At 51.4% G+C, this 12219-nt stretch overlaps 1 protein-coding gene across 1 annotated transcript; it reads left to right on the top strand.

The window, feature by feature from the left end:
- Window positions 1-5139: 5139 nt before the first annotated feature.
- On the top strand, window positions 5140-12057 carry LRRC43 (leucine rich repeat containing 43; the record flags this gene model as incomplete). Its single annotated transcript, XM_084217343.1, has 12 exons — window positions 5140-5229; window positions 5304-5558; window positions 5813-5923; window positions 6046-6185; window positions 6785-7023; window positions 7633-7811; window positions 8135-8258; window positions 8472-8611; window positions 8739-8819; window positions 9073-9264; window positions 9747-9822; window positions 11897-12057. The coding sequence occupies 12 exons, from the start codon at window positions 5140-5142 to the stop codon at window positions 12055-12057; spliced, it is 1788 nt and encodes a 595-aa protein (XP_084073469.1).
- Between the last annotated feature and the right edge of the window lie 162 nt (window positions 12058-12219).

Genomic DNA, 12219 nt, shown 5'->3' with positions numbered 1-12219 from the left:
CCGTGCCACAGGTGTATCCCCCAACTTGCAGCTCTCCAGAGCTGGGGAGGATTTATGTGAGCCTGGTGACCCTGCACCAGGAAGGCCACAGGGCTGCAGGTGTTCTCTGAATGTTCTGCCTGGGGCTGGTGCCTTTTCCTCTCTGCAGTGACTGTCTCAATGTTCCCCCCTGGGGAAGAAAACTCTCCTGGCTCAGGTAGCTCTGAGTGTTCCCCCCTGGGGAAGAAAACTCTCTTGGCTCAGGTAGCTCTTTCCATGACGTGAGTTTGGACAGACCTTCTGACTCACTTTGACATCTTGTTAGCACTGCTGAGGAAGCATTTCCCTTTCTAAGGCAAACACTTTTGTTGAGCTATTTATATCTTCAGAAGGAGAAACAAAAGCCATGCATGGGAGAGGAAACCACAGGGAGCAGCCCTGTATAATCCTCTGGTTCAGCAAGGCTGAAGTGGTTTGTGTCAGTCCTTCACAGGGGCGATGTTTAAGCCCTGGGGTGTGACTATTTTCCTCCTCTGACAGGTTTGCTGACCCCACCTGAAAAGGTCAGGCAGGTGTTCCTTCAGCCTTGAGGATAAGCACAACCCCAGGCAGTGTTTTTCATTTTCCCCCAACCACTCTTCTTTCTCTATTAAAAATGGAGTATAGGAGGTTGGGGTTTTACCTTCTTCATGTCACCACTATGTGACATCTCCACAGTTGTGTCTGAAATGGGGCCTGTTTGGGAGGAATTCTTCCTCTGGCTCCAGCAAGGAGCTTGGTCTCTCAGTTCCTCTTGGGAAACTTGAGTGCTTCTCCAGGATCCCCCCTCAGACCTTTGGGGGGCTGGCAGTGTAACTCAGTTGATATCAAACCCACTTTTCCTGGAGAAGTCTGAGCAGAACAGGGCCAGTGCAAAATATATTGTAAAAAAGAAATAGTAAAAAGAGAATCCAGCAATATTTGTTTTATTTAATATTTTAATTAAGTTCCAGTTTCTATCCAAAGGTGGTAACAGGAAATGAGTAAAACATTATTTACTAAGTAGCAAATAGATCCCTTTCAGTATTAAAATATGAGTTTAAAATATGAATAAATAAATATATAAACTAATTGCTTAAATAGATTTATAAAAATAGATGTGTTGTATAAATTCATAAATAAAATTCCCTAGTAGAGAGAGAAGTACAAAATCAGCCTGCTGACAATCAACTTTTCTTTTGAAAAACAACTGCAAGATAAAAATATAAATAACATTAAAATTACTGAAATTATATTTTGCTTATATATGTCAGGGCTGGTTAATTAAATTACCTTGACTCACGTTAGTCCATCCTCATTATATGGTGTTGCAAATAAGACAATATAAATAGTTTTATAATAAATACATTCAATAACACATTCATCCTTTAAATATTAAATTAAACTGGATTACATAGTTAGAATAGCAATTATCAATGTTGATCCTGGCATCAAACTGATCCCATAACCCCTGGTAGTTATTTTTTCACCCTGGCATATCAAACTGCTGCTTCAGAGTACAGCTTTCCTGTGAGTTGCATGATGTCCTCATATTTCTTTAGGACCCACCAGATGTAGGTTTTTGTGTCTGCCTGGCTCATGGTGTGGCCCTGGGGCTCCAGCTGGGCCAGGTGCTGGCTGCTGCAGGTGTAGAAGGCAGTGCCCTGGCTCAGGGTGGTGCCCAGCTGGTTGAGGTTGGCCTGGACCAGGCCTTTGGAGCTCTGGGTGCAGAAGGTTTCTATGTCACCTCCCAGGCTTTTCAGAGCGTGGTGGATGTGGTGCAGAGCACAGCAGTTTGCCTGGAAAGCTGGACATTGGGGTATTCTGTCTGCCATCTCTCTGGCCTTGGACATAACTGTCCAGGGCTCAGGGTGGAATGTTGCAGAGATGCATTTGTGCTGTGGGGAAGGAAGAGGAGAGAAATTGTTAAATTGTTGATCCTTTGGTTTCGCTTTCTCATTTGCGTACCCGTTTTTGGTTGTGTTTCAATTGTTGCATTAACACCTTCATCCCTCTGATCAAGCAGGCATTGCACAGAGTTTGCAGATCCCCATGCCTTGCTTGCCTTGGGTCTCAGCTTTTCTAAACCTTGGCTTCTATTCTTTGCTGTAGGGGCAAAATTTGCCTATTCCAGAGATCTGGTTTGGCCTCTGTTTCCATCTGTTTTGGCAGAGATGGTTTTGATTTCAAAAATAAATTCAGAGGAAATGTCAGTGTTGATTTTTATCAACATACTCTTGGGAACACAGACCCAGGAACTGAACTTTTTCTGAGACATTGGCACCTGCGTTCAGTGAACGTTTTTCCTTTCCAAGGAAAGGATAGGTGAACAGGATTTTTGGCAGAAGTACCCAAGCACTAGGGTCAGACTGATGGGCAAAGCAACTCTCACCACATTTCCAGTGACCTGACTAAATTGCTGCAAGAAGATGCCCAGTGGGACACAGGAGACTGAGAAGGAACATTGGGAATCAGGAAGATCCCAGCTGAGGCAAAGTCACCCAAGCTCCCTGCAGCTGCCCTTGCTCCAACTGCCCTCAAATAACACAATGAACACTTTCCTTCTTGCATGGAATACAGAGAAGAGCTACTTTTGAGTTTAACCCAAATACTTATTTTCTGGTGGTCTTTCTAATGTTTTGTAATAATTCAAGAGATTTCTCCACAGACATAGGCACAGCACGTGGAAAATGGTGCACTTACATAGAATTCAAACAACTCGTGTGCTTTCTGTTGTATTACTGATGCGTAGGTTGGTATCTCTGTAGTGAAGTGATTCTGCCTCTGTCCTGTAGTCACTCTGCTTTCTGATGTCTCTGTCGGTGCCATGGAGCCCAAAGGAACCAGTAAACAGAAGAGGAAGATTGCAAACCTGTTGTTCTCTGCATTCAGATGAAGAGAAGAAACCAAAAGGAAAGAGAGAAGGAAAGAGAGAATACAATGATTAGTCTCAATCTTCTGCATAGCTTTTTGCAAATCTTCATAGTTTTATGCAACGTGATACATTTTTAAAGCATATAGGCATGAAGTGGAGATGTGCATCAGCCAGGGCAACCTTAGAGCCTGCAGCAAGGGCAAGTCACACCCACCTGCTCTGCATTCCATGGCGGGATGGGACGGCAGTGGCTTGGCTGGGAGCTGGCGTTGGAGCTGGTTCTGGAGCTTCTGCCTGCTGGAGTGCTGTGGATGGGGCAGCCAGGCTGCATTTAAGTGCTGTGGAGTCCTGCGTCAGTGGCTCCCCCACAGTATTTTTTTTTTTTTTGCCAGTGATAATTCGAGTTTTTTTCTTTTTGAAAGATTATATCAAAAGTTGATTCAAATGTGTCTTCACTGATTGTGATCTACGTGCACAGTTTCAAACTGACATAGAGGGTGTCCTGTGTCATCTCTTTGAGCTTGCCTTGGCCATCCCATCTAAGTCCTTGGGCTCTCCAAAGTGTGGGATTTAGATCATAAACTCTTGTTTTATTTATAAAGGTGGTTGGAAGCATGTTATTGCCGCCCAAAGCCATTGCTTCTCCTGCAGAGTCAGTGTAAGAGTGGGCCAGTGCAGGGAGTGTCCAAGGTAGGTCAGGCTTCCAGTTCCATGTATAAATCCTTTTGCTGGATGCCTGTAAGACCCTGTTCCCAAGGGATGCTCAGATCCCTCCTCCCCACCCCTGTTGCCCATCTCTCCAGCTCCCCTGAGGCTGTTTGCTGCTTCCAGTAACCAAATGCAGGAAATTCTCATACACACCAAAACAGAATGGGTGCTAAGTAATGCCAAGGAAGAGATGAGTTACCATGGCCTATGGAAATGACAGTTCTGGCAAACACTTCTTTTATTTGAGGGTTTTATTATTATTTGGTGGGAAAATTGAGACAGAGAGAAAGAGAGATGTTTCTTTGTGCATGGTGTTCTTTAGGAATGTCCCTGCAGAGGCAGTGGTGGGTACAGATGGCTCCTTTCAGGCAGGAGGGTGATCTTAGGAGGGTTTGGAAGCACCAAACTTGCAGAGATGCAGTTGGTCAATGGCCCACAGGACGATCTGGGGAAGGTGCAGGAGCTTGTACATAAAAAATGCCACTGGGCACTGCCAGCCCCCTTCCAGCTCTCCCAGATGGGCACAGCCAGGGAGTACTGGGATCTGATCTTCCCCCAAGAGCAGGAATATCTCTTTGTGCAGCACTGAAGGCAGTGGGGGCTGGTTATTTTAAATAGCGATGCAAATAAAAGAAGCAGAATTTTTACAACGTTGCTTTTCCACAAAACACAATTCAACCGCTGGTAATTTTCTTTCAAAGACTTTCAAAAGATTTTACTTCATTTTCTCCTAAGGACAGCACTTTACCTGGTTATTCCACTCCAGGACATGCCATTATCTCATAGCCTGTGCATGCTGTGCACATCCTTCCCAGTCTGTACAGGGCTGTGATAAGCTGCTGAGCTGATAAGGGAGCAGGTCAGCATCCGTCCTGTAAAACCCAACCTGAGAAGTTCAGCTTTCCACCACGTAACCATCAGACATCACAGAGCAACTGCAATTCATTTGGTGAGGTTCTGCTGACACACGCTGCTCTGTCAGCTCGCTAAAATGGAATTTGTGGCCATTGCCACAACACCTATCGCTGGAAAAAGGAAATCAATCTCTGCCTGTGCAGACCTGATGCTGACCTGATACACAGCTGTGGCTTTTGTTCCTTGAGCTCACCTACTTTTTCCAAGTGTGGGAGCTGGTATTGTCAGCCGTGAGCTTGTTTTCTGGCCTTACATGGTTGTGTGGCAGTGCCCTCCACGTAAAGGGGAGAGCTGGGATTTTGGAGCTGACTGAGACTCTGCTTCTTCCCTGAAGCCTGAGTGACACTGAGGACACAGATAAGGGAAATGGCAAATTCCATGCCACAGGTCCTCAGCCAGGCAAGAATGCTGATGCTGCACCCTGCAAGTGCAGCATAAGGCCACCAGCCCTTTCCCTGGTGGGGAGCAGCCCCAGAACCCAGTGGGAACCAGAAAAACAGAGATTTATTCCCAGCCGGGTGAGCTTGGTGCTGTTCCAGACCTGCTGCACCCTCTCCTTGGCGAGTGTGGTTCCATGGCACCATCTCCTAGCAACAGGGACACAAGCCACTGAGCCCGGGGATTCCCTGCCGGGCTGGGGCTGCATGGCAGCCCCCGGCATCGTCTCGGCTGCTTTTCAGGAGTACCTGCATCACCTGGGGCTCTACGACTTCCCCTGCGGCCTCGGCAGCTGGGTAGGGCTCTGGGGGGCACAGCCGTGGGATGTGGCACAGGGCTGCCATTGCCTCTCCTCTCTCCCTGTCCGCAGAACAAATCCCGCCTCAATGCCCGCCGGAGCTCCCGGGCACAGCCAGCGGGGCTGGCGGAGGCTGTGCCTCTGGGAGAGGAGACCACTGAGGTGCTGCTGGAGCTGCTGAGAGACCCACACAGCCCCTGGGCACTGCCCCCCGACTGCAGCCCCCAGGCCCAGTGCCTGAGGGAAGTGGTTGTGCTGGCACCCGAGCTCCTCCGTGGCTCCAGAATCTTCCAGCTCGTCAAGTGCCTGCGGATACTCGACAAGGGGGTAAGTGCGGCTGCTGGTACCCATAAAGCTGTAGGCCAGGAAAGCTTGTTTTCCTGCTGTCAGGGAAAACATGCTGGGAAAAGGACACCTTGCCGTCCCATGATCTTCCCAGGTGCTGCAGCTAGAGTAGAACTTCTCCCCACAGCCTCCCCAGGATGTTGTGCTAGCCCGTGTCACACAGGTCAAGATGTGGTCTTGTCACCCTGGCCACAAGGCGCCTCAAGGACAAGTTGGCCAAACCCAGCTCTTTGCAGGTGGAGGAGGTGGATGAGGGTCTGCTGAAGTTCCAGCAGCTGGAGGAGCTCATCCTCAGTGCCAACCACATCAGCAGAGTAACCTCGGCCCACCTGCCCCGGTCTCTGAAGGTGAGCGAGCAGGGTTTGTGCAGGAATTCCCATGTGGGAACACAGGAAAAGACAAACAGCTCAAGGGCGTGCCAGGAACAGCTCATTTCCAAGGTGTTTGTTGTTCCTTCTGTCCTGGGCAGGTGCTGGAGCTCTGCTACAATGATGTGGATGATCTGCAGGACCTGTGTGCTCAGCCACCCCCAGAGCTCCAGCACTTGGGGCTGGGCTACAACCGGCTGTGTGGTCCTTCCCAGGAAAAGCACCTCACTGTGGATTTCTGGTAATGCCACAGGCTGAATGTGGGCTCCTGAAAGGGAAATGAGCAGATGTGAACAGCTCACCTCAAGCCATGGAGGTGGCCCTTTTTGGGAAAAAAAAAAGGGAAAATGTTGGGAAAATTCAGAAACAACTGAATTGTTTCTTTGCTCTGTGTCTACTCTCTGTCTCTGCTGTCATCTGTCTCATGCCCAGAGGTTGTTTTGGTCCTTAGCAAGGTGTGGAGTGGGGAGATCACCGGGGGAACTGCCCTGACACCTTGCCCATCCCAGTTCCATTTCCCTGGACAATTTACTTTTTCCATGTCCTTCCCAAAGCCCCTGCTGGAAGTCTGTAAGCATCTGAAGCATAGACTGCCTCACCAAATGGTGCAGTGGGGTCATCAATGGATGCTAAAGAAACATTTTTGTGTTGTGGGGCAGACTGGCAATGGACTGTATGGCTCAGGGATTTGGAATTGGCCTCCAGATTGGATTCCTCAGTTCAACCCAGTTTATGCTGGGGAAATATGAATTTTGTTTCTATTTTTGGTCCAGGGCTTTAGCTTTCTATCCTCAAATAGGTGCTGGCTACCTTACATCCTTCCCTGGGTTCTCTCCTTAGGCCAAACCTTGTCTCCCTTGACCTGAGCTTTAACAGCCTCACAGACCTGCTGGGACTGGTCTCCCAGCTGTCCACCCTGCAGAACCTTCGCATCCTGCTGCTCCAGGGGAACCCACTGGCTCTCATCCCCGCTTATAGAGGCTTCCTCGTGGACAGCCTGCCCAAGCTGTCCATCCTCGATGACATCTACATATGGCCTGAAGAGAGGCAGCAGTTCCATGGGCTGGCAAGGCAGCCAGGTGAGCCCTGCCTCTGAGCCTGCCCGTGCTGACCCTGTGATTCAGGAGCGGGGTTTGCATTGTGGTTGTGTCATTACAAGTGAGGTAGTTTCTGACTGGGGCCCAAGAACAACCAATCCCAGTCCCAGCACTGCCTCAGTGTCCTGGCCTGTCTCAGCTTTTCTTCCCATCTGGTTTCAGATCATGCATTTCCCTCCTGAGCTGCGGCAAGAGGAACATCAGTGCTGGGGAGGGTTCTCACAGGGGGCTGCACTGTGGGCACACATCAGTGCCACCTCTGTGGCACATCCCTGACTGGGATGAGAGCAGGAGGCTGGGGACAGCCGGGATGGGAAGCCTCTCTTGATGATCCCTACTCTAAGAGTTTGTGTGCTGGATTGTGCTTTTTGGAGATTCAAACGTCGAAGGAGCAGAGCACCGAACCAGGAGGTGTTTGCGTGGCTTTGTAGTGACGCCACGTGGCAGTGATTTGTCACAGCATTTGCACAGGCTGGCACCGAGGGATGCCAGCAGGGGGACATGGGACCTGGAGGTTTCTGCTTGCTCTGTTTCTTCTTCTCTCTGGAAGGGTAGTGCTGCAGCTTCATGGCAGGATTCTCTTCCTTTCAGAGCTGATCAGGAGTGAAGCACGACTGGTTGTGAGCATTGGGGAGATGAAGGGACTCCCCAATCCCGAAGATTTTCAGCAGCTGGAGGTTGGCTCTGAGGGTCCACTGATTGCCTGCAGCTACTATGTGACCTACCAGTTTGCAGAGGGAGAAGAGCTGGAGGACAGGGGCAGTCCTGAGGTTGGTGCTTGATTGTGTTCCTGGAAACAAGCAGCATGGCAGGTCACAGCAGGGGGAACTGCATCTCCAGGCTATGGGGTGATGGGCCTGCTGTGGGAAGCAGCAGTGTTGGGGGCAGAATTCCCATGTGGCTGCATCAAGCAGGAGAAGCCCCTGCTGCCCACATTCTGGGCTTGGGGAGCCCAGAGCTCTGCCCGTGGGAGGGAACTCACAGTCCCCATCTGCTGACTGTGGCAGACCCTTTTCCTGGCACTGAAGTCCCTTCTTCCCATATGGGTGGGCTGGGGAAAAGGATTTTGGAGGCAAATCCATCTCTGTTCCAGGGGACAGAAATCCACCAGAGTCCCACAGGGGCAGTGCTGGATGTGGACAGCTCTGCTCAGGACACAGGAGAAACAAAGAGCCATCAGGAGCCTCCAGCCACAGAGGAACCCATGGCCTACCCTGGTAATGAGGAAATATAGATCATCTGTTCCATGTCTCAGGACAGGTTTATAGCTCTTTGTGGGGTGTGGTGGCATCAGGATGTCCCTGGCAGTGCCAGCTGGGCTGTTCCTGGGACTGATGGATAATGACCTGGTACAAGCTGTGTCCTGCAGGTCTGTCTGTCCTGCAGGGGACAGAGAGGTCTGCTCTGAACTTTTTTGTGTCCCTACACAGCAAACGTTTTTGCCACCCCTGCACAGTCCTGGGCAGACACCATCGACTGCAGCTACAGGAAGGAGCACATTGCCAAGGACTTGGTGGGGCTGAAGTCCTACCTGGAGGCTGGAACCATTGTCTCAGTTGTGGAGGAGAAGGTGAGGGTGTGGCTGAGCTGGATGAAGGGGGAAGAGCTGCTGGGAGGCCCAGCCAGTGGCATCACACTCCCTCTGTGAGGCAGGCTGGGATAGCAGTGACTCTGGGCCAGCTCCTCTCTCTGGGCAGGTGCTCTCATGGCCTGTGGATCCAGAAGAAAATTCTGTCACAAATAAGGAAGGACAGGAGCTGAAGAAGAACGGTGCAAAGGTAGGCTGCCCGGAGAGAATGACCAAATTCTCTCTGAGTTGCAAAAACAGTGATGGGAGAACAAGGACCCTTCTCCTGGGTCAGTCTGGTAGGTCAGAGAGTCAGACCTCTCCCAAAGTCCCCCCTTTGTGTGCAGCAGCTGTTGACACACACCTTGGCCAAGATGCAGTGGTGGGCAAGGGGCTGGGTTGGGGTTGCTTCTCTCTGATAAAGGGACCCCAATCTTCTGCTGAGGCCTGTCCCCATGTCCAAGGACAAGCAGAAAAAGAAGAAGAAGAAGAAGTCGATTGAATTCCGCAGTGACCCTCCCATTCGGAGCACCCTGGGCACCATGAGGGTGCCCTTGGAGACCCTGCTGGCCACTGAGGACCTGATGGCGATTGTGTGTGACTTTGGGATCCTGATCCCTGAAAAACCACCAGAACCACCAGTTCTGGAGGAGAAGGTAAGGAGTATGTCCCAGGGCAGGGCTGCAGGCTGGGTTTCAGCAAATGCCTTCTCTGGCCTGGGCATCCCTCCATCCCTCCATCCATCCCTCAGTTCTCTCCTGAAATAGCCCTGCCTGACCACCATCCACCACTGCTGGTGTGGTTATTTAAGGCTGATATTAGTGAGCAGTTCTGCTACTTTTTCTGGGCCTAGGAAAATAGATGAGTTTGTTTTTCCATTCCAGAATGTGTAAGCAGCCACTCGTGCTTCCTCTGGTGCTCTCTCTCAGCATGGCAGCACATACCAGCTGTACCAACTTTCTGTTTCCTGGATTCTCTTCTCTGAGCAGCCACTCTGCTGTGCTCCTGCTGCCCCTCACCTCTGTCCCCTGCCCCTGAAATCCCAGTGACAGCACCCAGATGATGACAGCTGGTACAGGACTCAATGAGGGCAGTGAGTTTCAACACAGCCTTACTGTGGAAACATCTCTCTCCACAGGAGGCAAAAAAAGGCAAAGACAAGAACAAAAAACCCAAAGCAGAGAAAGGAGACCAGAAAACCGCGGCTTCCAAAGGTGACAGGGGCTGGAGCTGGCGGGACAAAGGGCGGGGTGTGTGAGAGAGCAAACAGGAGCAGGGCCCGGCCACCCTGCCAGCTCCAGGAGCAGGGACTTACTCACATCCTGAGCCTGGGGCTGTGAATACAGACATTGACTGCGGGGCTCTCAGAACAGACACAGCCGGACTCTTTACAAGCCGCTGTCTGCACAAGCAGCCGGGGTGGCTGCCAGCTGCCCTGGGAGACTCACACCTACAGCACCCTGTGCCAGGGGAGATGGGCAAAGCAGATTTTTGGGTGAGAAAAGGGCTGCCCGCTGCGTCAGCTGCCAAATGTGGGCGGTGGCGTGGGCAGGCAGCTGGGCGAGGGCTGCCTGGGATGCATAATGAGCTCCTCATTCACTGCCAGCTCGCATCTCCAAGCACTCTGCAGAGGGGATTGTTGTTCTCTCTGGTTTGGAGACGAGATGCACAGAGAGCCCCAGGTGCCCCAGCCAGCCATGGCAGGGCTGGGAACAGATCCCAGTCTGCTGTCACCCACCAAGAGACCACCCCGACCCCACCAGGTGTGTGCCCTGCCTCCCCAGTGCAGGGCTCAGAGCAGCTCAGACAGCAGCCTTGCTTGATCTGCCAGAGGCAAACCTCACCCTGCCTCTTGCAGGTTATTTTTCCATCAGTCTTGGTTCTGACTGCAAAAATAGCAGTGCCAGCACATTGGTGGGGTAATGCAAGAGCGGGAGGAAGTGGGAGAGGGAAGGGGTGGCCAAGCAATGCTGAAAAGCTGCTCCTGGGTCAGCCAGGGCATGGAGAGGGCCAGGCCTCCCAGTACTGCTCAGAGCTACCAAAGGAGCTTTGTTTTCCTGCTTTGGCATCAGATTTAAGAGTGCAATTAACCCACAGAGCTCCAGGCTGGTTTCCTGTGCCCTGTCACCCACAGCAAGGTCCCCATCTTTGGGGAGGCTCTCAGGGCTCTGCAGTCCTGGGCTGCATTCACAGAAGCTGGTGGCCTCCCTTAGTGACCTGAAAAGAAGAAAACTCATTGAATTGCTGTCCCCCACAAGAAGATGTGTATTTGTATTTGCAATGTACACTCAGCCTGTTGCTGAAGCAGACAGCTGCAGTCAAACAGCTCAGCTTCAGCAGTGGTTGTTCCTTCCTTCCTTTCCTCCCTGGTGTGTGGTCAGTGTGTGCAGGAGGTTTCCCTTCAGCTTGAACAAAGGTAAAAGTGCTGTTGTGTGCACAGAAGTGCTGCTGCTGCAAGAAACCCACAGCAATTAGAGATTTGTGCTTAATTTAGTGTCCCCGTGTGCCTGTGCAGGTGTGGCTGGCTTGGCTGCACTGTGAGGCCACTGAGTGCATAATTCAAAGTGTGAGTGCAAAATGCACAGTGCCTAAAGAAGAGCTGCCCCACAGCTCGCTACCCCCACTGTCCCATGGCTGTGACTCACCAGAACACCCCAGCTGTGGCTTTTGTGGGGGGCTGCTGGAGCCCTGCTGAGCTCAGTGTCTGCACACCCTGCCTGCCCTGTGAGCCACCAGCTGCCCCGGGGGTGTTTGACACTTTCCCATCACCTGGGGACTGCCCTTGGAGCTGTGGCAGGGGCCATGCCCCGGGGGACAGGGGATGGCTCCCAGCCGTGTGTCCAGCAGGGACTGGCACTCTCACAGCCGGGAGCTGAGGCCGATTTGCGTCCCTCAGTTCAGCAAATGCACACAAATAATAAGTGTTCTCAGAGGAATTGGGATCACTTCCAGACGGCTCAAAGAGGAAAGGCAGCGGGCTTTGTCACAAGTGAACCATTTGCCCAGACACTGAAGGATGTCTTCAGAAGTAGTCTCACGTAGGTCTCATTTTACCTCGCACTTGATTTTCCAGGATAATTGAAATAATTTATTTCTGCATCTTTCTTTTGCCCTAGGGCAGTTTCACAACAAAAAGCAAGGCTGCACCCAGGTCAACTGCCAGCCTAAAGATGCTTTTTGGGCTTATCATCCAAAATCATACTCAATTTTCCCTGAGGGAAGGTGTCACTGCTGCTTTTAGGATTATTTACTCTCTCAAGACAGTGACAAATGTACTTCTTACCACAGGAAAAGGAAAAAACAAAGACGCTGCTGAAGTGGAGGAGGATGAAGAGCCCCAGCCGGTGCCGCTGACAGTTCAATTCCAGATGCAGCTGCTTCGATGGCCCTTGGCAGCCAGCACCCAGAGCCAGGAGAACGTGGCCGTGGCAGTGGAGAATACTCAGTGATGTGTCCACAGCAGAAGCCTGAGTGGAAATAAACCACAGGGTAACGCTGCGTGGAGCCTGGTTTAGCTGGACCGCCAGAGCTGGGAGCTGGTGGTCTGTGGCTGGCGCTGAGCTTCTGCTGGAGCTGGAGCGGGCAGGGAGCGTTGGGTGGGTGTGCGGGGT

The sequence above is a fragment of the Fringilla coelebs genome (assembly GCF_963513975.1).
Source record: "Fringilla coelebs genome assembly, chromosome: 17".
NCBI classification, from domain to species: Eukaryota; Metazoa; Chordata; class Aves; order Passeriformes; family Fringillidae; genus Fringilla; species Fringilla coelebs.
This window is presented reverse-complemented; position numbering and strand designations above follow the sequence as displayed.